General features: G+C 52.2%; 1 protein-coding gene across 3 annotated transcripts; it reads right to left on the bottom strand.

The window, feature by feature from the left end:
* Positions 1-312: 312 nt before the first annotated feature.
* On the bottom strand, positions 313-16496 carry TAL1 (TAL bHLH transcription factor 1, erythroid differentiation factor). 3 transcript variants are annotated; one of them, XM_020868842.2, is made up of 5 exons: positions 16440-16496; positions 13482-13641; positions 9532-9969; positions 8118-8212; positions 313-3875 (listed from the first exon to the last, which is right to left on the bottom strand). In XM_020868842.2, exons 3-5 carry the CDS (start codon positions 9966-9968, stop codon positions 3421-3423), a joined length of 987 nt encoding a protein of 328 aa, XP_020724501.2. In that variant the 5' UTR covers position 9969; positions 13482-13641; positions 16440-16496; the 3' UTR covers positions 313-3420. The 3 variants fall into 3 exon arrangements, with proteins under 3 accessions (XP_020724501.2, XP_020724471.2, XP_020724527.2); XM_020868812.2 differs by lacking the exon at positions 16440-16496 and adding an exon at positions 15352-16302; XM_020868868.2 differs by lacking the exons at positions 9532-9969; positions 13482-13641; positions 16440-16496 and adding an exon at positions 9048-9507.
* Between the last annotated feature and the right edge of the window lie 9486 nt (positions 16497-25982).

The following is a 25982-nucleotide window of genomic DNA, read 5'->3' as shown; positions in this document are numbered from 1 at the left end:
AACCTATGATAAAACCACTGCCCCAGCCACGCAGCTGAACCCAACAGACCGAGGGGACTCTCCACCCCAAGGCCCGGTGCCCAAAGCATGGGTACACAGCGCTGAGAAGGGCACCCCCCCTCCGTGGGGCCTGGCAGAGGGAAAAGATCAGAAACCCTAAGTGGGGAGCTCCAGGATAGGTGGGATCGCACCCTGGGAGGACAGCTGAGTCCTGGAACCTTCATTTCAAGCGAGACAGCTTCGTGCCATGGCTTTCCTTTAACATCCCAACTCTCATCCTGGGGATGCAACACGCAAGCATGGAGTCCAGACCCCTCTGTAAAACTTTTATTTAGAAATCTTCCCAATATATCCTTATATATATACACACATCATCACCACATGGGTTTTGTCGCTAAGAGTCACACGCCCACAGTGTTGGCCTCTGGGCTGTACAAAGGTCAAGGTACCTGCACCGGTTATTCCTCTTCTGCAGAAAAACGCAGAGACCAACGCCACGCATCACGTACAGTACAACATTGACGGAAAGTGCTGGGCCCGCCCACAGGAACGATGCACTATGTACACTGGCCGGGGCAAGCCTTCGGCGGGGGGCCACGTACCATTGAAATCACAAGTACGACGAGACCACCCCCAAAGGCCGAGACGGTCGTGGGCTGACTACAGATGCTGTGCCCTTTGTTCTGCTTTCAGAAAAGGATAAAGGTTGTACCATCTTGTCGTTTGCCACTACAAATAAAAGAATATGAATTTTTCTTAAAAGACATGATTCCCTCCAGTCATTTAAAATCATCTTTGTCCTCATGTTTTTTACAGTTTTTCCCTCTTTGACAGATATTATTCTTGGATGGAAAATATTCATGGGTGAAGAGGAGGCAGAGGAAGAAGGGTATGGTGGGGGGAAGTGCTGGAAATGAAAGCAAAAATGATGGATCTTCTCTGGTTCTTAACAAAGTCACAAAGCTTTGCCTACCCCTCCCCTAGGCCTGTCTTGTACTACATTTTGCACATTCTGCCCACAATCCCGTATTTCCCTTCTAGACTCCCTTCTATGCCTTGCTTTGGGATGAGACTGAAATGAGGTCAATCTGGAAAGATGAGGATAATCTAGAAAATCCTTAAGTGGGCTAAAGTGGTTTAGAAGCTAAATTACCCAAATGCTGCACAGAGAGGCAGACTGGCCCACTGTCTAGGTCTTGGACTCCGGGTGAGAAATCCCACAGCAGGAATGATACTGAGAGCAACAGAGTTCCTTATGGTCTCAAAATGCTTCTACTTCCATGATTCCATTCAGTCCATACCACAGCCCTAGGAGACAGGCCAAGCCAGGGTATTTATGAGAAAGACATGCAGAGAGAGAACTTTACCAGATCACACTGCAAATCTGAGAGAAGAGACAGCCAGAAGCTCAAGCTCCTGTTAGAATGTATAATCCATCTCCTAAAACCCATCCATGATGCTCACTGTGGCCACTTTTCACTCCCAGGTCAAATTAATCCACTGGAAGCAGACACAGCCTCAAGACCTAGAACAGGTGTTCCATCTTCGGACAGATGGGATTCCTACAGGGGCTTCCAAGTATCAGAAAAGAACCCATCCAAAAGTTTGTCAAAATATCATGGGGGGGGGGGTGCTGAAATGGGACAGAGAGTGCTACAAGGGTTAACCATGCAGGTTCCATTCCCACGAACTGGACCTCACAACTTAAAAGAGGGGGGAGTGCAGGGATCATCCCCGTGTGCACGTGGCTGTTCCCGAGGCCCTGCCACAGTGAGGGCAGACCATCACGCTGGAGCCCACAAGGCGTGCGGACCTTTCCCGACAGCCGCAGTGACGGTTCTTCCACATCGCTATGGACAGGGCAAAGCAGAGCACCGGAGCCGGCCGGGGTGACTTGAGGGCACAGTGACAGGTATGCAGCTTGCTCCATGGGCCTGGGATGTGGGGCACAGGCAGGCCTCGCCTGAAGAAAATCACATTCCACCATCTGGATTGACACAGGAGATCAATGAGGGGGCAGAGGTCCACTCTACAAAAGGATTCTCCACGTTACCAAGGGACTTGCAGTAGAATTGCTTTAAAATATGAAGGATAAGGATTTGATTTACAAAAATGTCATGTACAACTTTTGGCGGGGAGCACTCCTCATGCGTTACGCCAGCCTCCCATACACACTCGTGATACCTGAAATTTGCAGACTCAGGGATGTTGAAGGCTCTGCTAAGTGAAAGTGAATGTGTGTGGGTCTCAACTGGTCTCTCACTGGGCTCCCCAGGGCCTAGAGGTGGGGCTGGATCCTGGGTCATATCAAGACCCTGAGGTCCCAAAATAACTGAAGTCAAGCAAAATCCCAAATACCAGGAATTCATAGGACAGAATTTGTCATCAATTCAGTTTCAGAACATAGACCAGACCATTAGCCAACAGATATCCTGCAACAGGGAGGCCCCTCTGCACAGCCAGAACACCAGAAGGGGCTGCATATCTCCTCTCAGGACCAGCACAGACCCCATCAGCACACCGGCATCTGTGCCCCCCACAAACAGCAACGTGTCACTGGGAATACAGGCAGGTAGCTCTGAGACACAATCACAATTTGAAGCCCACATGCCCCAAACAGCTTTTGCTCAATTTCACTATCATTTTTCCTTTGTCTGCCTTCAAACGAAACCCACAGGGCACACTCACAGCCGCAGCCTCAGTCCCCACAGCCACAAGCAGGAGGAAAGCAAATCTCAGTGGGAAGAAAGCAGAGCTTCGATCCCCAGGGCAAGAAGTAAGGGCTTCTGGGTTTTCTGACCCTCTGGCCCAGCTAAGTGAGAGCAGGCTGTCCACTGGCCATCTTCTTCAGCCAGGCCCTGAAGAAGGCACCTCAGGACTTGTAATTCTCTGCATCAGCTGGCAAGCTGGATGGACCAACGTGGGCCCGGGTGAAGATGAGGCTCAAGAAATGGGCAGCTATTGGGTACCTATATATTCGGACAGCGTGGCCACAAAAGCCACCCCAGCCAGCTTGGGAGGGGCTAAAGGCAAGGCAGAGGCTGCCAGACGCCTCTGGAGAGAGCTGACAAGCCCAGGTCTCAGCGAAGACAGGGCTCCCGTGCTCCAGGCCAAAAGCAATGCCCCTTGAGCCTCTTATTTGAAAAGTCTTAGGGATCTGGAAAAAGGGGAAGACTGTGCCGTCTTCATAAAAAGTACCTACCACTTTGCTCCATTTTACTGGTCTCCTACTGAGGCAGGAAACAGAAAAACCAGCCCCGGAGGCAGCTGGGACTCCCCAAAGTTCAGACATCAAGGAAAGCTCATCGAGTCTATGTCCTACTTCAGAGCTGCCCAAAACTCACCCCACTTGCCCTAAAGTCCATGGTCCCAGCAGCCTGAGGGCACCCGCCTGGCTGGTCCCGCGTGGCCCCAGACCTATCACCGGGGGCCGGCTCCATCCGCGGCGGGCAGCATGGCAGGATGGAGACTGCGGGCTGTGTGTTTGGGCACTGGCTCTTCTGTGTAGCTGTCCGGGCTGGCTGCCCCGTCCAGGGAGCTGCCACAGCTGGAGTTTGGGGAGAGCACGTCCTGCAGGAGATCCTCGGGAGGCGCGCTGCCCCCTCCCCCCGCACCCCCTCCACCAGCCCCCACTACAGGGTCTTTGCCAGGCTTGGCCCGCTGGGTGCCTTCCTCCTCCTGGTCATTGAGCAGCTTGGCCAGGAAGTTGATGTACTTCATGGCCAGGCGGAGGATCTCATTCTTGCTGAGCTTCTTGTCTGGGGGATGCGTGGGGATCAGCTTGCGGAGCTCAGCGAAGGCCCCATTCACATTCTGCTGCCGCCATCGCTCCCGGCTGTTGGTGAAGATGCGCCGCACGACTTTGGTGTGGGGACCTGGGGGCAGGAGGACAGGTTAGGAGAGTGGGTTAGAGATCCCCCAGGGCATAGTCTCCTGTGGGGAAGAAGAGAAACCATCCATCGGAAAGCTTGAGAAACCTTGGGAAACCTAGAATGCCTTCTTTCCTTTTGCTCAGAAAACTCTTACTCATCCTTCAAAACCCTCAGCTGTCTTCTCTCTGGGAATTTTCCCTAATCCCTCAGACAAGTCTAACCAACCACCATGGCCCTATAATCCCAAATCTCCATCACCTTTGATCATGACTGTATGTTTCCAAGCTTGTTTTCTTCTGTGAGCTGTGAGACATTTCAGGACAGGAATTTCAGGACAGGAATTTCATCACTAATTCATTCATTAAGTCATTCACTTGTGCTGAAAGGCCATATAGCACTAGTCAGATAAACTCTAGAGCCACACTTTCTGGGTTTAATTTCTAACGATTACTCCCTAGACCGTAACTCTGGGCAAATTACCTAAACTGTGCCTTACCTTCATCACCTCCAAAATGGACAGAGTACTAGTGAACCAAGTTATAAGATTGTCATGTGGAGCTAACAACTAACACAGGCAAAGTACTTAAGACAATACTTGCCTCTGATTAAACCTTCACTAAATGTTAGTTTTATCCATTCATCAGTTATTTACTGACAACCAGGCACTGTGCGTCAAAACTCAACATTCAGAAAACTAAGATCATGGCATATGGCCCCTTCACTTCATGGCAAATAGATGGGGAAACAATGGAAACAGTGACAGACTTTATTTTGGGGGGCTTAAAAATCACTGCAGATGCTGACTGCAGCCATGAAATTAAAAGACGCTTGCTCCTTGGAAGAAAAGCTATGACCAACTTACACAACCAATTAAAAAGCAGAGACATTACTTTGCCAACAAAGGTCCATCTAGTCAAAGCTACGGTTTTTCCAGTAGTCGTGTATGGATGTGAGAGTCGGACCATGAAGAAAGCTGAGTGCCAAAGAATTGATGTTTTTGAACTGTGGTGCTGGTGAAGACTCTTGAGAGCCCCTTGGACAGCAAGGAGATCAAACCTGTCAATCCTAAAGGAAATTAGTCCTGAATATACTGGAAGAGCTGATGCTGAAGCTGAAGTTCCAATACTTTAGCCACCTGATTTGAAGAACTGACTCATTGGAAAAGACCCTGATGCTGGGAAAGATTGAAGGCAGGAGGAGAAGGGGACGACAGAGGATGAGTTGGTTGGATGGTATCACCGACTCAATGGACATGAGTTTGAGTAAACTCTAGGAGTTGGTGATGGACAGGGAAGCCTGGTGTGCTGCAGTCCATGGAGTCACAAAGAGTCGGACATGACTGAGCAACTGAACTGACCTGAGGCACTGTGCAAGGCATTAAGAAATAAAGGTGAAGAGGACAGAGTCCCTGCCCTCCTGGAGCGCACATGTTAATGAGGATGACAGATAATAAACAAGCAACAAACAAATAACAGAGAGGAAGCTGAATGTAAATGAAAAGATGGAAAGGAGCTTCATGTTTTAGCTGAGGTGGCTGGGGATAGCCTTTTGGAAGAGGTGATGTCTGTAAGTGAAGTGAAAGTTGTTCAGTCGTGTCTGACTCTTTGTGGTCCCATGGACTATAGCCCACCAGGCTCCTCTGTCCATGGAATTCTTCAGGCAAGAATTCTGGAGTGGGTTGTCATTTCCTTCTCCAGGGGGTCTTCCCGACCCAGGGAGGGAACCTGGGTGTCCTGCATTGCAGGCAGATTCTTTGCTATCTAAGACACCCTGTAAGGGAAGAACTTAAAGTCAAAGAAGAGCCAGCCAGACACAGGAAAGGAACTTGGAAGGGTATGTGCAAAGGCCCTGAGCTGGAAAACAGTGGAAGCCAGCCTGGCTAGATTAGTGTGGGTGAGATCAGAGTAGGCTAGGTCTAGATTCCACAGGGCCCTGCAGTAAGACACAGGGATTTTATTCTAAGGGTGCAGAAAAACACAGAATAAGAGCTTAGTAAATATTTGCAGACTAACTGATCATGCTGACAGGTGGAGAATGGAGGAGAAAGCAGTGGCGAAATGACTTCACTGTGGGCTCTCCCGCTCCCAGGATAGGAGTGGAGAGATAGCCCTGCCCAGGCTTGATCTGAGGCTCTGGGCAGGCGTCTGAAGGCTGCCTCCATCTCCCACATCTACAGCGCACTGAATACACACTGGACCGGTATTCACTAGCGCTCCTGTACTAAGACTTGCAGAGCAGGTGCAGACACCAGCGTGCATGTATCGAGCACCTATGGTATACAAAGTACTGCACTAAATGTCCTAGCCTGACCAGTGATTCTCAAATCCAAGAATGGCAGAGGAGGGCCCCACTAGCTCCCAGGTCCCAGAGCTGAGACAGCTACTTCCCTCCCAAACACTGAGTCACAGAGCTAGCTCCTGGCAGTCCTCAGGATGCTCTGTGCCCTCAAGGACCTACCAGTCCTGGGATAGTTGTTTGCCCTCCTCTGATGACCCTGGAACCAGACCTCAGACATGAAAAGTTGGGTAGGAGAGAAGACATCACCTAAGATCCATTACTCATTTCACAGTTAGGCAGACTGCGGCCAGAACGGAGGCAGACCATGCCCCTGCAAACGGACTCATCAGTGCCAACACTTTCTGCTTGATCACCTCTCTCCTACAATCACACACACACCATGTGCCCAATCACTCATCTCTACCTGTAGTGCCTTAGAAGCTTGTCTTTCCAAACCCCAGCATGCCCCCATCCAGCTGAAAGTGTTAGTCACTCTTTTGTGACCCTGTGGACTATAGACTGCCAGGCTCCTCTGTCCATGGGATTCTCCAAGCAAGAATACTGGAGTGAGTTGCTATTTTCTTCTCCAGGGGAACTTCCTGACCCAGGGATCAAACACACATCTCTTATGTCTCCTGCAACGGCAGGCGCGTTCTTTACCACAAGCACCACCCAAGCTGACTCTTCACCAAAGGTCAGATCCAGGCTGGGAAAAACACAACACTCCTGCTGCGCAATCCCACCCTGGCCTCCAGGCCAGACAGAGGGGAGTCCCTCAGCTATGCCATCAGGCCTGGTCCCTGCCCTGCAGCTGCAAAGGTGGGGAAAGGAGCGTTGTCGCTGCTGTCACAGCTAGAGCTACACAGACTCCAGAGGCAGCACCCATCCCAAGCCAGGTCCTAAAAGCACTTTACCCCACTGGTTCCTCAACAACCTGTGAGGAAGCTTTTATTCTCCCTACTTTACAAATGAGAAAACCAAGACCCAGAAAAGTTCAGCAACAGGAAACCACATCAAGTCCTGACTTTAGACCTATGTCATTAACAGCTCCACTTTTATGGACTCCTTTTGGTTAAGTCTCTGATTTCAAAATCCTGCGGACATATCTTGCACCCTCACCCTTCACCTCCATCCTCTCAGGTCTTTCTCAGAGAGCCACCCACCTCTCCATAGCTTCCTCTCACCTGAGTCTATCCCTTGCTCCATGTCCTCTGTCTCATTCTCTCTGGGCACAGAGTAGGTGCTTGATAAACCCTGGGCATCCAGAGTGCACGGGGAGCTCCAGAAAGTCCTTGGGCTCTGAAGAGCCTGCTCTCCTGCCCCCTGGCGCTGGGCCCCCTCTACTACATCTGGTCAACCCTGGGAAGAGGGAGGGGGTCCTTCAAATGTCCCCCTCCTCCTCAGGTAGTTCACGTTAAAAGTGCTGAAGCCCCTGGGATAGGGAAGGGAGGGAGTAGGGTAGAATCTCCTGTGTCAGGAAGGGAAAGGGACAAGAGGGCCCCACTGCGCATGGACCTGCGACAAGACCTTTAAAGGTACAATTCCAGGCAAGGAGGAGACTCCAGACTCCAAAGAGGACTTGGGAGATAGTGCAGATAATCCCCGGAGGTCGGTGCTTAGAATCAGGGGCACCATGTGTTTCTGCCCTCCCCAGGAATCCTTGCCAAGTGTAGGAATGGAGCTAGAGTGGAGACAGCAACTAACAGTGGAGGTTTGGGCTAAGCACCACAATGTGTCCCTCACTCCTATGTCCTCTCTTGCCAGGACTAAGTGTGGCAACCCCCAGCTCCACCCATGACCTCCCCTAGTCCCAGGTCAACAGGGCAAGGACTTTGACAGTTAGGGGCTCCAAGATAGCTCACCCATCTCTGTGAGACACCTAGGATGTAGTCCCTGGTGGTCCCGCCTTCAGGGGCTTGAACAGCTTGAGGGAATGAGTACACAAGTTGGGGGCGGGAGTAAACTCACCATCAGTAATCTCCATCTCGTAAGGGGAGGGTCTCCTCTTCACTCGGTTGTTGGTGGCGAACATAGGGAAGGCATCTGGCTCCCCAAAGAAGCCACTGGAAGAGGGAGCAGGCAGACCACAAGATCACAGACCCTCCCCACCTGTTCTTGAGCCCCCAACCCCTGGAAAAACAAGGGCAGCCCTGGTCCCTTCGCACCAGCATTGGGGCTAGAAGAAACATAAAACCCACACACACACACACACACACACACACACACCCCTCACCCAGCCTTTCTCTGTGGTTAGACAAGCAACGGGAGGGGGGCCACATACCTGCACACCCTGAACACACGCGCACACACACACACACACACAGTCAATGGCGAACACAGGGAGCAAACACGAAAATGAACACACATCCTGCACAGACATACTCTCCTCCCCCATACAAGTGCACAATCCATAGACACCTCTGCTCCCAAACAGGTGCTCACACAAGCAGACAGCCTTCACAGCTGGGAGTGTGCAATTCCTGCATCTCATAACAGCACCCTGTTCCCTACCCTCAGCCTCACCCCACCTTCACCCCAGTCCTATGGGGCCTATGGACAGACAACGGACAGGAAACCCTGACTCAGTACTGCTGATATGCTCCCCCATCACCCACTCCAGTGGATTCTCCCTAGCTTCCTTCTCCAGCATCCGGCAGACTCCCCACTGCCCCACACTGTTTCTCCCTGTCTCCACCCCAACCCTGCCTCCTGCTCCCCACTACCTCAGTGGTCCCACCAGGGAAATGGACACCTTCACACAAAAGGGAACACAGGTCCAGGCCAGAGATCGAAGCTAGGAGAGGAGGAGCTCAGGAGAGGAGGGAGGGCTCCATTCCCCAGGTGGGAGATTCGAAGGAGGGAGCCCTCTCCAATCACTCTCAGATGCACTTCTCTAACCTGTCCACCGAGGGTTGCAGAATCCAGAAGAATTTCACACCGGAGCGCACTGAGACACACTCTTGCCTGGTACTCACACTCACAAGACTCCTCCAGTCCACCCCGCCACCAACACCACGCAGCACCCCGCACTTCTGCTCACACCCAGCCGCATGCCTACACTCCCCCTCAGCTTCTGCGCACCCTGCACGCCGCAGACATAAGCCATCCGCACACTGCCCCCTGCGTGCACACCCACGCGCGCGCGCACACACACACACACACACACACACACACACACACATTTGCAGAGGGCTCCTTCCTTACTTGCACGGGGTCTCCAGCCTAAGGCTTTTCCGTCTCCGGGTGTAAACCCCCTCTCCCCTTCTCTCCGCGAGCTCAGCCACTCAGCCGGGCCTGGAGAGGATGGCCGGTTCCCCACGTGCGGAAGGGGAGTCCCAGGGCCCGCGCCGCCTGCCCACCCGCCCCTCCCGCCGGCCCTGACCTGCCGAGAGAGGCCAACGGCTGGCTGAGGCTGTAGAGCAGCGCGCGGCCGGGGGCGGCGGGGGCCGCCAGCGCGGGCGGGCTCAGCTGCACCATGCGGCCGTCGCCGGGCAGTTCCGCGGGGGCCGAGGCGGGCGCGGGCCCGGGCGGTCTGCACAGCTCGGTGGTGGGCACCCGATGGCGCGCTTCGGCCGCCGCAGCCTCGCGGCCCTTTAAGTCCCGCGCGGCACCGCCCCCACCGGCGGGGCCGCCCCCCGGGCCGCCGCCGCGCGTGCCCAGCTCGATGACCGGGGGCTCCGCCGGGGCTGTGCGGCTCGTCTCCTTGGCGACGCCGTTCAGCAGGACCAGGTGCGGGGGGGCCATGCGGGCCTCGGCCGCGTCCCGTCCCTCTAGCGGGGGGTCACTGTGTGCCGCCTCGCTCGGCGGCTGCTCCGTCATCCTGCGGGTAGACAGACAGACAACAAGCGGACGCCCGCTCAGAACACGGCCACCGACCCACCCACGCTGGGGGGCGGGATGGGGAGGGGGGTGGTGTGAGCTGAGGGAGGGGGTGAAGAGCGGAGGGAAACCCACGCACGGAGACGTGAGAAGACGCGGACTAACAGCGCCACGTGGACACACACGAGCCCGGGGTGCTGGGGCAGGAGAGAAAGGGGGGTCTCGGGTTTGGGAAGAGAGGAGGATGCCTGGGAGACAGAGACGAGGACCGAAGGGACAGGGGTGGATAAGAACCACAGAGACATTGGAAGAAAAGGAATACAAATACAGCCAGCACAAGAAAAACAGTTGGGGGCGGGGGGGGGGCGGGTGGGAGGGAAGGAGGAAGGAAATGCAGAAAGAGGCGAGAAAGAAATATCACCCGTGCCCCTTCTCGGGCCGCACGGGAAGAGGAGGGAACAAATCCCCGACCGACGGTGCTCTTCCCGCCCCCCCTTTTGGTTTTGGCGGGGAACCTGTCGCGCGGAGGTGGGGTGCTTTTTGAAATCCCTCTCTCCTTTCAACAGTACGTGCCCCCAGCCTACCGCCACATACATACACCTGGAAATCTGGTGGGGGTGGGGGTGGGGGAGCGATCAGAGCTGACAGAATTATCCGGAGGAACTCAGCTCTCCCTTTCAACACACATTCACCCCGCTGCGGGGGTGTCGGTCCACACCCAACAAATCCACCTGTGTTCTGTGGAGCCGCTGGAAAACCCAGTGGCCCTTTACTCCCATCTGGACTAGAGATGGGCCGTCAGGGAGGGAAGAGGATCATCCCGGCCCTACCTCCCTGCACACTGTACTTCCTTCTGCTCAGCTGGACTCAGAAGTGAGGTGGGGTCTAGAAGGGCGGCCTGGCTGAGGCGGTGTGGAGCCCGGACATTCGAGGGGTAGTGTTCTTAAGGCCACTGGGCTCTGGGCTCCCATCCACGAATGTGAGGAAGGGGTGTAATGATGGCTGAGGAACTCCTCCAGCACTCACCCATCTCTCTTTCCCACTTCGGCGCTGTCTTCTGGGGAACAGGAGGAATACCTCATATATGCATTTAAAAGCACTGTGCAAATGCTCAAGTAAACATTAATACAGACTGAGAGACTGGGCCCAAGAAAGGGGACTGCCTTGCCCAAGGTCACACAGAGTGGGACTAGAACTCCAGTCTCTGTCTTTGCAATCCTCCCATGCATGCATGCATGCTAAGTCGCTTATCCTTGCATACACATATATCCATATATCCCGTATATCCCCCATATATATCCCTCCCATATATCCCCCCATCTCCACCCAAGGACATTGTTCTTCTCCTCCTCACCCATACTCCAGGGTGACTGCAGGCAGGGTGACTCCCCACTTCCACTCTCTTCCATAACATGCCACAACCACCCCCCCCCCCAAAAAAAAAAGGAAACAGAAGAACTACGAGACTCTGGGTCCAGAGTGTGAAAATGCTTGTCACTTTTAATAAAACAACAAAAACATAATCAACTCGACAGGCTTTGTAAGATGTTCAAAATAAAGTTTCTGCTATCGGAATTATATACTTGGGGTATTTTATAACAGAAAACAAATACACAAAAATCCAACTCAGCCCCAGGCAGAGAATTCATTCCTGGCAGCCATTCTGCCCCTGCACCACTCTGGACTAGTTGGCCTGGGAACCATCATCCCACCCCAGAAGAAAGACGGGAACTTCTGAAACCTCCAGAGCTCACTCAGCTTAGTTGCCACCAGACACACAGCTGATGAAGAATCACCATTCCGATTATGCTCCTGCCCTAAGTCTGCCAGCCCCATGGGCAGGACCCCGAAACGACAAAATTCCCCTAGGCTTGGTATACCCTGGCTGCAAAGGCAGTAGGTCTGCAACACTTCATTGGAAGCGAGTCATGATTATGGTGGAAACAATAGGTCTATATCCACAGAATGGGACCGCCAAGACATTTCAGTCACTAGAAATGCACCAGAGGTATACCACTGGAGACTTCCTGGCTCCCCTCAACAGTGAAATGCATTAGAAATATACAGTCCTCTGGCAAAACATACAAGCCCCAAGAGGTTGGCTCCCTACCTTACTATCCCCAGGCACCGCTGTGCACCCAGTGACACGTGCTTCAGTCTCAGCTTCTAAATGAGTGACCAACAGTTCACTCTGCAATCGCCAAAATGAGCTCAAGCTCTCCTATGACACATTTATACCTTCTGATTAATTCTGAGGCTCTGAGCAGGATCAGATCTCAGAGGGGTGGGGGTGGTGGGAGCACAGTATTTCAGATGAGTTGACTCTGGCCCTGAATGCGCTCTCCAGATGCCTATAAACATCTATATCTCTGAGACTCCCCCTGAGAAACCTATAATTGGTCCCCTGGGCTTTGTGGCCAACCTCTCCCCGCCCCTCCTGGGACCTCAGGAAAACCCTGCTCGCTCTCTGCAACCAGGATCACCCAAGGCCAGGGATCTCGACTCTTGAGGAAGCCACCGGAGAATTCACTTTCAATGATCGGTGACTAAACCTGATCACTTGGCTTCGGTTAAGATTATCAAAACGAAAGCCTAGTGATTTTTACTTGTTTTTATTGGGGAAAATGAAGAAGGGGAGTGAGGAAATTGCAGATTTTGAAATGAACAGCACTGGACTATTCGACCATTACAACTTCTCTTTGTGAGACCAAATCCCAGCTCCAAGCCCCCTACCTCGGCTCATCTCCTGTTGCCAGGCAGGCAGCCGGATCATTTCCATTTGTATCTGAAATGACCGGGGAACCTGAGAGCTCTAGGGGCAGACACCTGGCCTCTGGCAGTTCCCCATCCCCAGCAGGGAAAATTTTTTGTGTAAAAGCAGCCTCCGCCATGTCCTGGGCTAGAGCCACTGCCTTAGACTCGGCCTCCAGTCGGTCCCTCATACTGCATCCACACACACACACCCCCACCCCAGCATGACCCCCTGGGGGAGCCCCAAGCCTGCACACAAACCACAATCACCCCAGAACAGAACCACTTTCCCGCTGCTGCTGGTATGGAGGGGGTGTTCGAACGCAGCCCCACCCTAGGCCTGAGGCCCCCACCTGGGCCCACCCAAGTCAGGACTGCATTAGCCAGGATGGCTGCGGCCTTCTTCCTGCTGGAGCGCCCCCCACCCCCGCCCCGCACGCAACGTGACCTATCCGATTACAGCCACCCCAAAGTTATGAGCCTTGTGAAACATCTACGGAACCATGGAGCGTTGGGGGGACTACAGTCCAACTAACTGTTCTTACTCAGGAAAGGGCCCTACTGGAAGCCACAGAAGCAAAGGCCGCAGTCAGTGACAGAGTCAGATCTCAGGATTCCCAGCTCTGGGTTCGTCCTCCTCTTCCCCTCCCCAATCTGAAACCGGACTGTCCTCTGTCCCCAGCTTTCCCCACCTCAGGCCAGATCCCAAGGCCTTCCTGGTGACTGTTTCCATCAGCCCTGTCGTTTCCCCAAAAAACTCACCTGGGGCATATTTAGAGAGACGGGCCCCTCTGAATAGGATCTCCACTCCTCCGGCCAGAGAGGGGTGGGGGTCGAGGTCCAGGTTGTGGATGGGGGTCTTTGCTCTCCCCCTCTCTCACCGAGAGCCTGGCAGTTAGGCCGCGGTGTGGTCCTGGGCGGTCTGCCGCGCCCAAAGCGAGTTTCCAGGAAAGATGGGGGTGGAGAGAAAGGGAGGGCAAGAGGGAGGGAGAGAGAGAAATGGGGGTCAATGGCTGGGTATTACCTCATGTCCTCCTCAACCAGCCCTGGGGATCGCCAGCAGCTTTCCACCCCCGACCTGCAGGTGTTTGAAGCCTCCCCCGCACCCCCAGAAAAAAGAACCCTACACTTGACCAATCAGGAATAACTATAGAGTCCAACAACAACAGCTCGCCGGCAGACTGCCCTGAACATTATCGGACCCTCCAACCGGGATGTCTGGTTCAGTGTGGCCCGTTTGTTCTCTAAGCACTGACTCGTCTATAGCGGTTGGCTCTGGAACCAAAGTCAGGCGGGTCAGAGCTGCGGCCACAACACCGGAGTCGTCCGCAGCCTGGCTTGGGTGGGTAGGGGGATGGGTGTACCAAAAGGGGGATTCAGTCTTTAGACCGTGGTCGGTGGGACAGAACCTCTGAGAAGCCCCATTCTCTCTCTGACTCTCACCGCCCCACCTCCAACCTAAACCGAAACCAGAACCCAATTCCAAAGACTACTTTCCCGAAGGGATACAACACAGTCTGAACCGCAGAGATCGGAGAGAATAGGGGGGAGGGGGTAGAGAATCTGATGTATCCAGGTCCCTTTTTTTTTTCTTTCTACCGTTAAGGGAAACAAACAAACAAACAAGGATTAGGAAGGGGAAAATAAAGAAAGCAATCAAAAAGAAAAAAAAGAAAGAAAGAAAGAGAAGGAAGGTCCTCGCCTCTCCCTGCAACCATCCCTACACAAGATTTTTTATTCTTTCGTACTCAGATCGGCAGAATACAAGAGAATTCTAGTAATTCTTTGCAGCAATAAACAAGAAAAGGAGGGAGGGTAAAAATAAATCCAATATTGCTTCCCAGGGTGTACTGGCAGGGAAATTTAGTTCGCCTTTTCTTTTCTTCTTTTTCCCCCCTCCCTCTGGAAGGTTTTGTTTAATTTGTTTTGCTCCATCGTTCAGTTTATGGCCACACATCGAAGTCTTGGATTAATAGCTAAGGCCACCTCTTTTTTTGCCCTGGCTTTAGTGAAAATACAGTAATAATTGTTCCCCGCAGTTTCAATCTAATGCAGGAGATTTTCTTTCTCCTCTTCTAATTCAAAAGGGGGGAAGGGTGAGAACAAGGGGAAATCCAGTTGTGCCCGGTGTCTTAGGTCGAGGTTAATTTTTGCTTTAGGATGGAGTCTCTGTGCTCCTCCCTCTCTCCATTTCTCTCCTAGTCACAAACCCAGCAACTTAAAAAACAGAGCGCTGGTGGGAGGAAACCCCCGCTGCTTTGTTATCGCTCCAAAGAAGCTAAAAGGGACTAGTCGCTCCTACATGATTATTTTAATTAAAATATGATGATGATGACGATGACTGTGATGGTGATGATGACATTAGAAACCACAACCAGTGGCAAAACAAAATCCTTTCTTTCGGAGCTAGGGCAGTACTGACCCCGTCCCTCCATGAAGCCCGGCCCTGGTCATCGATGTGACGGGGTACCTGACCCACGCGGGAATGTCGCTCACCCGGGGAAGGGGTGGGAAAATGTTCCTTGGAGATGATCCCGAAGTCCCCACCCGAGGCGCGAGGCCTGGAGAATGCGCCCATTGTCTTTTCCGGGCCTCTCCCGCAGACCCCGGCGGCCGTACCCGTGAAACTGACCAGAAATGGACGAAGCCTGAGTGCCGCGGGAACCAGCTGGCGGCTACCGGCTTGAAGGCGCGGGCCTCCGCGAACGCTGCTCAGCTTCCAGCCTGGAAGAGGCTCCCACTCACTAACAAACCCCTCCAACACTGAGGCACAGACTGGCCTCCGGACAGAGCAGCCGATGATCCAGCTGCTCATCCAAGCCAACACTGGCTTCCGAATACATCATAAATTGGAATAAAATGTGAAATCCCTCACCCCGCCCCCATGCCGCCACCTCAACTTGCGCATCCATCTCTCGCTCGTTCGCCCTCCCCTCCACCCCCCAGCGATTTACAAATGCACTTCCAAAGGACACTAGCACACAGCCACGCAACCCGGGGTGGACAAGGCCACTCGCGGTCCAGCCCCATAGAAGGGAAGCAAAGTAAGCACAGCCCAACATTGCCCCACAAGCCGACTCGGTCAGGCCCAAACATTGTCCAGCAGGACACAACGAAACCGATCAAAGGCAATCGCTCCTAGGCGCACGACCCAAGGTAGTCAGGATCACGCACGTCCGACAGAACGAGACCATCCAAACACAATCGCGAAGATCAAGCAACCCAACATACATGTCGAGAAGGCAAACGAGCATAATTGTATAATTGTATATACAACGATGAAAACGTAGATAGGCCTCGGAGAATCCAAATCTATACACCGAACAGCACAAGCACCATCACACTTGGACACACAACCTGTCGCCTAGAAGACCACACTCATAAGTCAACACTGTCCACAGCTCACACACGCACTCTCAACAATTCCACTGCATGCCCACAACCACCAAGAAGAAACGAAAACCAACCACCGCCTCGCGCATTTCTGTATATTGCGTAAGAAAAAAGGGAAGGAAGGAAGAGAGTCTCCGAGACGGGAGGGGCGGCGACGGCGGCGGCGAGCGCAAGGGCGTCCCTGGAAAATGCCCCCCCATCGAAAGAAACCGAGGGAAAAGGAGCGAAACCTTGTTTTTGCGAGCGGGCAAAAAGGGAAGAAATTAACGGGGAATTCCGTGAGAAGCTGCAGATTGCCTTCCCCTAGAAAAAGGCCAGAATGCTCACGTTTTGCCGCTACTGGGGGACGCGTGTGGCCATTTTGAGGCCTGGTCCTTAGTGCCGAGCCCTCCCCTCCCCTCCCCCCGGCCCCGTCCCCGTTCCCCCGCCCGCCCGCGCCGCGCGGCGCCGCGCCGCGCCGCGCCCGGCTCCTCTACCGCCGCGCTCTAATCCCGCTCACGTTCTAGGCCTCGTTAGCATGGGCCGAGGCGCGCGGGGGCCGTGTGCGCCGCGGAGATAAGGCACTGCCGCGGGTCCGCTCGCCCCCGATAAGCGCCTCGGCCATTATGGGCCAAATGATTCATTTTAATTTGGCAATTTCACCGGAGGGGAGTGGGGACTGGTTGCACGGCTTTGGGACCGGCCCCGGAATGCGCCACGGAGAAAGCTGGGCGCTCAGTGTAGAACCGGGCGGATGCAGCCTCATTACAGATCCCGAGGCCTCCGGGGAATCCCGGCTCCCCACAACCTCAATCCCTCCTCCTTCCAGGCACATTTCTCCAACGACTCGCATCCCAGCCAGACCACAGCACCCAAACGGTCACATCTAACCCTTCCTTCCCAGACATCCATTCATTCTAGTGTCCTAGATACCCGAATTTCAAGGGACAGTTCCTTTTAGCCCAGAAAGCTCCCCAGCTCCCAACCCTCCCAATCCCATCTCCCCTCAACCTTGTCTCTTTTCTGTTCTAAAATGGAGCCTGCTTGCCTGAATGTCTGGACTGAGGTCTCTCCAACGGGCTCTAGGGAGAAGAAACTGGTGTCAACGAAGAGTTTAAAATATCCATTCTGTTGACTTTCAGGCTGAACCCAGAGCTCGGGAACATTTAACATTTTAATCTCACTACTGAAGCACTGTGGGCTTCCCTGGTGGTTCAGTTGGTAAAGAATCTGACTGTAATGCAGGAGACCCAGGTTCAATCCCTGGGTCCGGAGGATCCCCTGGAGGAGGAAATGGCAACCCACTCCAGTATTCTTGCCTGGAGAATTCCATGGACAGAGGAGCCTAGCGGGCTACAGTCCATGGGGTCGCAAAGAGTAAGACAGGACTGAGTGACTAACACACACTGAAGCACTGTACAAATACTAACTCATTTAGTTCTCACAAACAATTCTAAGAGGCTGATTCGATGATCTTCACCTAACAGATGAGGAAACTGAAGCACAGAGAGTAAAAGTAATTTCCCCAGTGTTGCAGATCTATTGAATGGTGAAACCTGAGTTTGAAGCAAATTTGGCACCAGAGTCCTCCAGAGCCCATCCAGAGCCTAAGCTTGGAGGACAGATCTGGGCTCAACTCATTGCAGGAGCCCAGATCTGTACTGTGGCCTAGAAATCTGGGTTCTGTGAGAGGATAGGCAGTGAAAAATATGGCTTAAAACTCAACGTTCAAAAAAAAACGAAGATCATGGCATCTAGTCCGATCACTTCATGGCAAATGGGGAAAGAATGGAACAGTTGACATGTTTTATTTTCTTGGGCTCCAAAATCACTGTGGATGGTGACTGCAGCCATGAAATTAAAGGATGCTTGCTCCTTGGAAGAACAGCTGTGACAAACCTAGACAGTATGTTAAAAAGCAGAGACATTACTTTGCTGACAAAGGTCTGTATAGTCAAAACTATGATTTTTTCAGTAGTCATGTATGGAAGAGAGTTGGACCATAAAGAAAACTGAGTGCCAAAGAATTGATGCTTTTGAACTGTGGTGTTGGAGAAGACTCTTGAGAGTCCCTTGGACTGCAAGATCAAACCAGTCAATCCTAAAGGAAATCAACCCTGAATATTCATTGGAAGGACTGAGGCTGAAGCTGAAAACTCCAATCCTTTGGCCACCTGATGCGAAGAACTGACTCATTAGAAAATACCCTGATTCTGGGAAAGATTGAAAGCAAGAGGAGACAGGGACAACAGAGGATGAGATGGTTGGATGGCATCACTGACATCCAGCTTGCTCACTCACAGAGCTTGAGCTTGAGCTTGAGCAAGCTCTGTGAGATGGTGAAGAACGGGAAAGCCTGGTATGCTGCAGTCCATGGATTCACAGAGTCAGACAGGACTGAGTGACTGAAGCACAAGGCAGTGGGCTCAGCCTATGGAAGGTATATGGATTCATTGTTTTACTGTGGAAGCTGAAATACTACAAGTCATGTAGATCTGAACCTCAGCTTTCTCATCTGTAAAATGGGAGGATAACACCCCAGAGAACTGTTATGAGGATTATATAAGATGATCTTTAAAAGGTGGTGAGGGCAATAATTTATGGAACCTTGCCCAGGCTGACATCCTATGCACTTGCACATAGGAGTTCTGGTTATCGTTATAGAGAAGAAAATTAGGTCATGAGGATATGTGACTTTATCAAAGTTTTCAGTGACCTAGAGGAAAAGCCAATACCTAAACTCAGTTATCCAGTTCCCAGTCCCCAACTCTACCCATCAGGCCAGGCTTCTTTGTCCTTCTAGCATCTTGGTTTTGAGCTCCTTTTGGAGCCTGAGAATTCACGGAACGAGTTCCATTCGAAGACTGAGTCCAGAGTGTGTCCAAAGCCTGAGTTCAGCTCCTCCTTGGCTATTGGGTAACTCTCTGTGAAGATACAGTTAATTCAGTGTAGCCTGTTCCCTCTGTTCCTCTTGTGCTCTCTGGTGGAAGTCAGGACACCATGTGGACATGGGTAACTTTACAGAATCCTATGGAAGAGAGGCTACCCATGTCCTGGGAAAAAGTCTAATTCCTGAACTTGCCACAAGGCCACCTCTGGCCCAGCCACACCAACTGCTGGGCAAGGGACTCAGGGGAGAGGTCTCTGTAGTTTACTCAGCCCCATCTCCCCAGGGCTCTAGCCCCATTCACCACTTCACCCATTGTTAGTTACCAAATTCCGCCCCTTTATTATTCTTCTCCTTCTTTTAAATATTTATTTACTCCACTGTACTAGGTGTTAGTTGTGGCATTGCAAGATCTAGTTCCCTGACCAGGGATTGAACCTGGAGCTTCCTGCATTGGGAGCAAGGAGTCTTAGCCACTGGACCACCAAGGAAGTCTCTGCCCTTTTCTTCTTGAAGCGTCTCTGCAACAGGGCGGGGGGGGGGGACGGTGGATTTCATCTCTGCCTTCTCTGGTTCCTGTTGCCTTTGCTTGGCTGCATCACTAAATAGAAAGGGTGGGATTCAAGTAATTCTGGATTCAAAGCCCAGCGCTACCACCCTTGGGCTGTGGCACCATTGGGCAAATCATTTCACATCTCTGAGCAACTGCGCAAAGGGAGAGCCCAGCCAGGGAATGCTTTCTGAGAATTGATGCCTGGACTAAGATGGGAGAGTGGGCTGAGGGCTAGCTTAGAGGACTGAGCATTGAGAGCCTTCCAGGTAAACCAAGGGCTGGAGAAGAACTTGAGGTTCATAAAAGGAACAGAAAATAGTACAGTAATGGCTGGAGCAAGGCTGTTGACAATTCAAAGAATTGAGGAGGGGACCACTTTGTTTATTTGGTTGGGTGTGGAAGTGTAATGTCCTATACAGGATCAAATTTGCATTTCTAGAAAGCTATTTGGCTGAAAGGTGGAGAAGGAGTGTGAGAGAGTGGGAAGGATGTCGGGAGGTCAGTTCCAAAGACAATGCAGTGATCCAAGGAAGGGGACTGGAGAGGGGGCTAGGGTGTTGCCAGGAAAATGGCAAAAGGCAGGTGTAGACAATATGTATTTAAAACACAAATCAGGTTTGTAAGAATTGGGTTGGCAAGGTGAGGGGCAAGTAAAGATCCTGGAACCCTCTGGGTTTCTGGCTGTATTTTCCTCGATGGGAGTGTTATTCCTGGTGACAGAGGCTTGGAAGCCAAAGGGAACGGGAAGGGATTCTGCATTTGGTTTTAAATGTCTCGAGTTTAGGTGCCTTGGAGGAACCGCCAGGCTGTTGGATTATTTTACAGGGCATTAAACGACCCCGGCCGGGCACCCCAAGGGCTGTGAGCAAGGAACAGGGACAGGTACGGCTTTTGTCAGCCCGGCCGCGCGGAGAGAGAGACGCGCGGTGAGGTGGTTTCCCCACCCCCCTCTATTCGCAAAGCTCCAGATTCTGACCGTCTGGCAGCCATCGCGACGCGGCCCCTAACGCCCCGCCTGGGGCTGGGGGCTCGTGACGTCCACACTCTCCCCCCTTCCCGGTTTCCGACGGTCGATGGAAAAACGGAAACTGCGCGCTGAACGGAGCGCCGCCCGAAATAGCATCTGGTGCCTGTCGGTCAGCGCACTGTCCGAGTGTCCGGGAGCGAGTGACGCTACCCGCGGCCCCGCCAGGAAATGCCACCCCTCCTCCGCCCGCCCCAGGCAGGGGCCTCGCGCGGGCGGGCAGGAAACCCGGAGCTCCTGGGCTGGGGATGTCGAGGTGGAGGGGACGTGAGGACCCAGACTTGTGCGTCTGGAGCCTGGTCCCGGGAGAAACAGCCTGGAGTGAACAGTGAGCCCGGCTTTGGGCCTGAGGGCGTCGTCGTCGCCACTCTCTGAGCTGTCCCCCACCCCCACTAAAGGCCGGGTGCTCCTCCAAACTTGAGGCTTTCAATTTTTTTGGAATTGTTTCTGCCTACCCCTGTCTCCGGGTACAAGGCAATCTCTGAGCTTTCTCCCCAGAGCTTGTTGCCTGGAGGGATGTGGTGTGTGTGTGTGCACTGTGGTGAGCTGCCAGTTTATTTTCAATATATGTACATGGTGGTACTATGTGTCAGGTGCTGGCCGTAGCACTCGTAACTATTAATTCAGTTGATCCTTAAAACAGCCCAATGAGGTAGGGACTACCAGTACCTCCATTATTGTAGGTAGCCAACTGAGGCCCAGAGAGGTTGAGCACCTTGCAGAAAACACCCAGCTGGCAAGTGGGAGCCAGATTTCACAGTTAGGACCATCTGCCTTCAGGCTCTGCTGCTTTCAAGGGCAGTCCAGAGCAAGTTCAAGAGTAAGGCAGTCTTGAGTTCCTGCCCTGCTCCCTCACTGGTCAGCTGTATGTTTCTAGGTAAATTACCTACTCTCCGAGTTTCACTTTCCTCTTCTGTGGGAGGGAGATGATAATTGTCTATACATCATACTGTTCTTCAGTTCAGTTCAGTTCAATTGCTCAGTCCTGTCTGACTCTTTGTGACCCCATGGACTGCAGCATGCCAGGCCTCCCTGTCCATCACCAACTCCCAGAGTTTACCCAAACTCATGTCCGTTGAGTCAGTGATGCCATCCAACCATCTCATCCTCTGTCGTCCTCTTCTCCTCCTGCCTTCATTCTTTCCCAGCATCAGGGTCTTTTCCAACAAGTCAGTTCTTCACACTGTTCTAAGGATTTTACTTTTAACAGTGAAAAATCCAAGTTGAGATGTCATTGTTTTCCTCTTTCACTTCCATATGACCATTGTCTCTATTTTGGTCCCCATTCCTTGCCCTGGAAGAATCCTTGCATCTGCCCCCCAGTAAGCACATCTGAACCCAGAATTCCACGCTTGAGATATGGGGAGAGTCATCTCTGTGCTTTCAAACCCAGTGCTGCCATCAGAATGCAAATAGAAAAGGCCTCACTCATTCATTCAGTTGTTCTCAAAGTGGACTATCACCACAATCTGGGGACTTGTTAGAAGAGCAAATTCTCAGGCCTACCCTCAATGCCTACAAAAGTAGAAACTATGAGAGTGAGGCCCAGAATTCTAACAGAATGTCCAGGTGATTTCTGATGAGTACCAAAATGTGAGGACCTTTGCTCTGGTTTATAAGCCTCATCTATCTCAATGGCCAATGTGAAAGAACTGAATGTATTAAGAAAGCACTGTGTTTCCTGATGTTTTGAAGCCATTTCCCTTTCCCTGAACCCATGCTTCTTATGGAAGCATCCAGAAGACCAGAAGCACTCCCCAGAATTATAGAGCTGATAGTGCCTGAGTGGTTTCTGTCCTCACGACGAGAGAATCCCACAGAACTCTGCTATCAGTGGTTTTGCTCCCAGAACTGTCAGAAAAGGAGAGAAGAACAAGTGTGCAGCCACCAGCCCTCCAACCAGCAAACTGTTGTTGGTCACCCAGACGTGGCCCCAGCCTTCATGTAACATAAGTACTTACGAGTGGGACCATTGGACAGATGAGGGGGACTTTATGTGTTGAGCACCTACTGTATGTGCCTGTACTGCTCCTTGCTTCTTCTTCCCTTCTGTTACTTCATCCTCCACAATAACCCTGTGTGACCCCAGCTTTAGAGATGAGGAAAACTTAGAGATAAGGCTCATCTTATCCAAGGTGATTCAGTTAGTCATGTCAGCTTGGGTCCCATGTCAGCTTGGACCCAACATCCTTTCCATTCCTGCTGACTATAAGGAAATATTTGCTACATTGGGAGTACTACTTCAAAATCTTGTGATATTTCCTAGTTTAAATCCTTTGTGACAGTAAAGAAGATAAACAAATAGCCAAAAATGTCATGGATAGACTCTCAGGGCCAGCATATGAGGCACTGGTACATATCCGGGGACACAAGAACTAAACTGGTGGGGTTTAGGAAGTGGCAGACACATCTGCCAGGAAGTTGGGTCATTTCCTCTGACCCTCAGTTTCTCCATCTGTAATGGGAATGTAATGGGGTGAGGAAACCACAGAATTCCTCTCTCCATTTATCTCTTATCATTCCTCTCACTGCCTCTCATCCCTGCCACCTCTGTCTCAAGCTTGTGCTCTCTTCGTCTCTGTCTCTCTCCCTGGGGCCGCTCTTTTTTTTCTGCCCCTGATCCTTACTCTGCCTCTGCGCGTCTCATCTTTGCCCCCTTCCTCTTTTTCAGTCTCCGCTCCGGCTCCTGATGAGAACTCCAGCTCCCCACAGGTACCTATACCAGCAGAGCATCCTGGTTCCCGTGTCATGTTTCTAACAAGTCAGCCCTGACCGTTACAAACAGGTCTGTCAGCTGTCCAGGGCCAGTGTGATGGGGTGATGGGAAGAAGGGTAGAAAGTGAAGGGGAAAGCCTGTAAAGCCACCAATTAAAGACACACATGTTCCTACTGGACTCTGTCACCAGCTCCTGAGTCACCAGGAAACACCATGGCAGGAGCCCTCTGTCCACATGGCCTGGGTCCTGTATGTCAGCTCAGAATGCCTCCCACACACAGGACAGAGCCTGATGGTGTGGTTAATGATGTGACTGATTGTTAGAACATGCTAGGCTAGACTTACTCCTCTGCTCCTCAGTAGGTATTACTATGCAAGTTACATCACTTTTCTGTAACTCAGTTTCCTCCTCTCTAAAGTGGAGGCAAATATAACACATGATTCACAGGATTGTTGGAAAGATTATGAGATATATATAAAGAGCTTTGCAAAGAGCTTACCACCATTTAATAAATAGAAACTATTATTTTTTATGAGGAGTCTCTACTCCACATCAACTGTGTATTCATGCCTAGAGATCTTAAGATAGAGGCAAAGAATTACAGTGCAGTTTAATCGGTGCCCTACTAGGGTGGGGTGTGCAAAGTGCGCTGGGAACAGACTGTATGTGTGTGTGTTTATTCAGCCTGGAAGAATCAGACTAGACTTTAGAGAACTGGTGTCTGCGAGGACTGGGCAGGTGACAGGGAAGAGAAACAGCTAGTACGAAGGCCCGGTGTTGGGAAGTGAAGGGCACAGATGTGGACAGCAAGCCTCTCGGTGTGACCGTGGCTCCGTGGTAGATGTGGCAAGAATGGAGGGCTCTATCACATGCCACCCAGCTCCATTCATTCATTTTATTCCACATTTTCTGCACACCTAGTTTGTGCCTAGCAATGTCTTAGGTATATTAACACTTTGGCCACCTGTTGTGAAGAACTGACTCATTGGAAAAGACCCTGATGCTGGGAAAGATTGAAGGCAGGAGGAGAAGGGGACGACAGAGGATGAGATAGCTGGATGGCATCATTGATCCGATGGACACAGGTTTGAGCAAGCTCCAGGAGTTGGTGATGGACAGGGAAGCCTGGTGTGCTATAGTCCATGGGGTCGCAAAGAGTCGGACCCGACTGAGCAACTGAACTGACCTGAGTGTCTTAGGTGTCTTGGTGACAGAAAGACACGCTCCCCTTTCTTGGGCAGCAAGTTCCTGTTCTAAGCTAAGAAACCTGGGTTCTTTCTTATTCTGTTATTAAAAGCTATGGTGGGGGAGCAAGTACCTTCCCTGTCTGGGACTCAGTTTTCTCATCTGCACAGTGGGCACAGCCTCTGCTCGTTTGTCCATCTTAAGCAAACACTTGTGGAGCAGTAGTCCCGGGCCCTGTGCTGGCTGCAGGGGATGGGAGAGGAGGCATAGCCCACTTGGGCTGCCCTCAGGGAGCCAAGGTTCACTCTTCAGGGAACGGAGAGGCGTTGAATGAAATCACACCCGTGATCGAGGGCCTCTGGCGGCATATAGCTGGGTGCTTTGCTCCTCCTGGATTAGTCCCTCCACTGTCTTGTTTTCCCAGGACTGTGCCCTGGGGCCCTACTGCATGGAGTGGCAGGGGGAGAGGAGACATGGGTGAACACCAAGTAAATCTCCCCAAGGGAGACAGGGAGAGCCAGGGACCCTGGTTGGCCTGGGACTTCCAGCGGAGCAGGGATTCCCACCTTAGCTGTTCCTGTGGTCCTTAAACATCCCTTCACTGTGGTTCCAACCACACGTGTTTGGGTGTCTGTGTTCCCTACTGAGGCCCCCAAAGATAGGGACCTTGTCTGGTTTGTCCACATCCCAGCTTATCACGGAGACAGAGCAGGAGCATGCAAATATATGCTGAAGAAAGAAGAGCAACAGAGATGGAGCTGGAGAAAGAAATTGAAGGAGGGGGACATCACCCAGCAGGAACCATGAGCTTAGAGCAGGGAGAACTGGCCAGCCCTCCTGGTTCTAGAAACCAGCGCCAGAAAACGTGCAAGTGAGTCCTATATGGCCCTTGTAGGAGAGAGAAATTGTTCTGTGATTACACAAGCTGTGGCTCGCAGCCCCTTCCTGGGTGGCCCAGGGAATGCTGGCCTTGATGGGGGTGGGGCGCTGGGCTCTCCCTGGCTCCAAGGTACTGTCCATGCTGGGGAAGGGGAGGGGAGGGGAGAGTCACCTCCCCTCTGGGGTGATTCTGGGGGTTTGGAGCAAGCCACTCATTGGGAGTGACTCAGCTGTGGTCCATGTACCTGATCCCCTCCCAGCCAGCATCCGTCACCTAGTATCACCATATCAAGGTAGGAACTGGAGCTTTAGGGAGAGGAAGCACAGGCTTCCCTCAATCAACCCTCTGCTCTGAGGGAGAAGGAGGAGAAAAGAGAAGAGAAGAGAACATGTGCTCTGAAGCCAGACAGGCCAGAGTTCAAACCCTGGCTTCACCTGGGTGACCTTAGCCACAGCACTTTAACACCTAGTGTAGTCCCACATAATGCTTGGGTGAAGAGCGATTGCCAGGGTTCGAATCCTGGTTCTTCACATTGGCCATGTGACCTCGGGGGAAATTACTTAACCTCCCTGTTTTTATTTCCTACTCCCTAAAATGGGGGCTGCTAGGAGTATCTACTTCACACTGTTGTTGTGAGGAAGAAGT

The sequence above is a fragment of the Odocoileus virginianus genome, chromosome 5, assembly GCF_023699985.2.
Source record: "Odocoileus virginianus isolate 20LAN1187 ecotype Illinois chromosome 5, Ovbor_1.2, whole genome shotgun sequence".
NCBI classification, from domain to species: Eukaryota; Metazoa; Chordata; class Mammalia; order Artiodactyla; family Cervidae; genus Odocoileus; species Odocoileus virginianus.
Note: the sequence above shows the minus strand (reverse complement) of the source record. Positions and strands in the feature narration are given on the sequence as shown.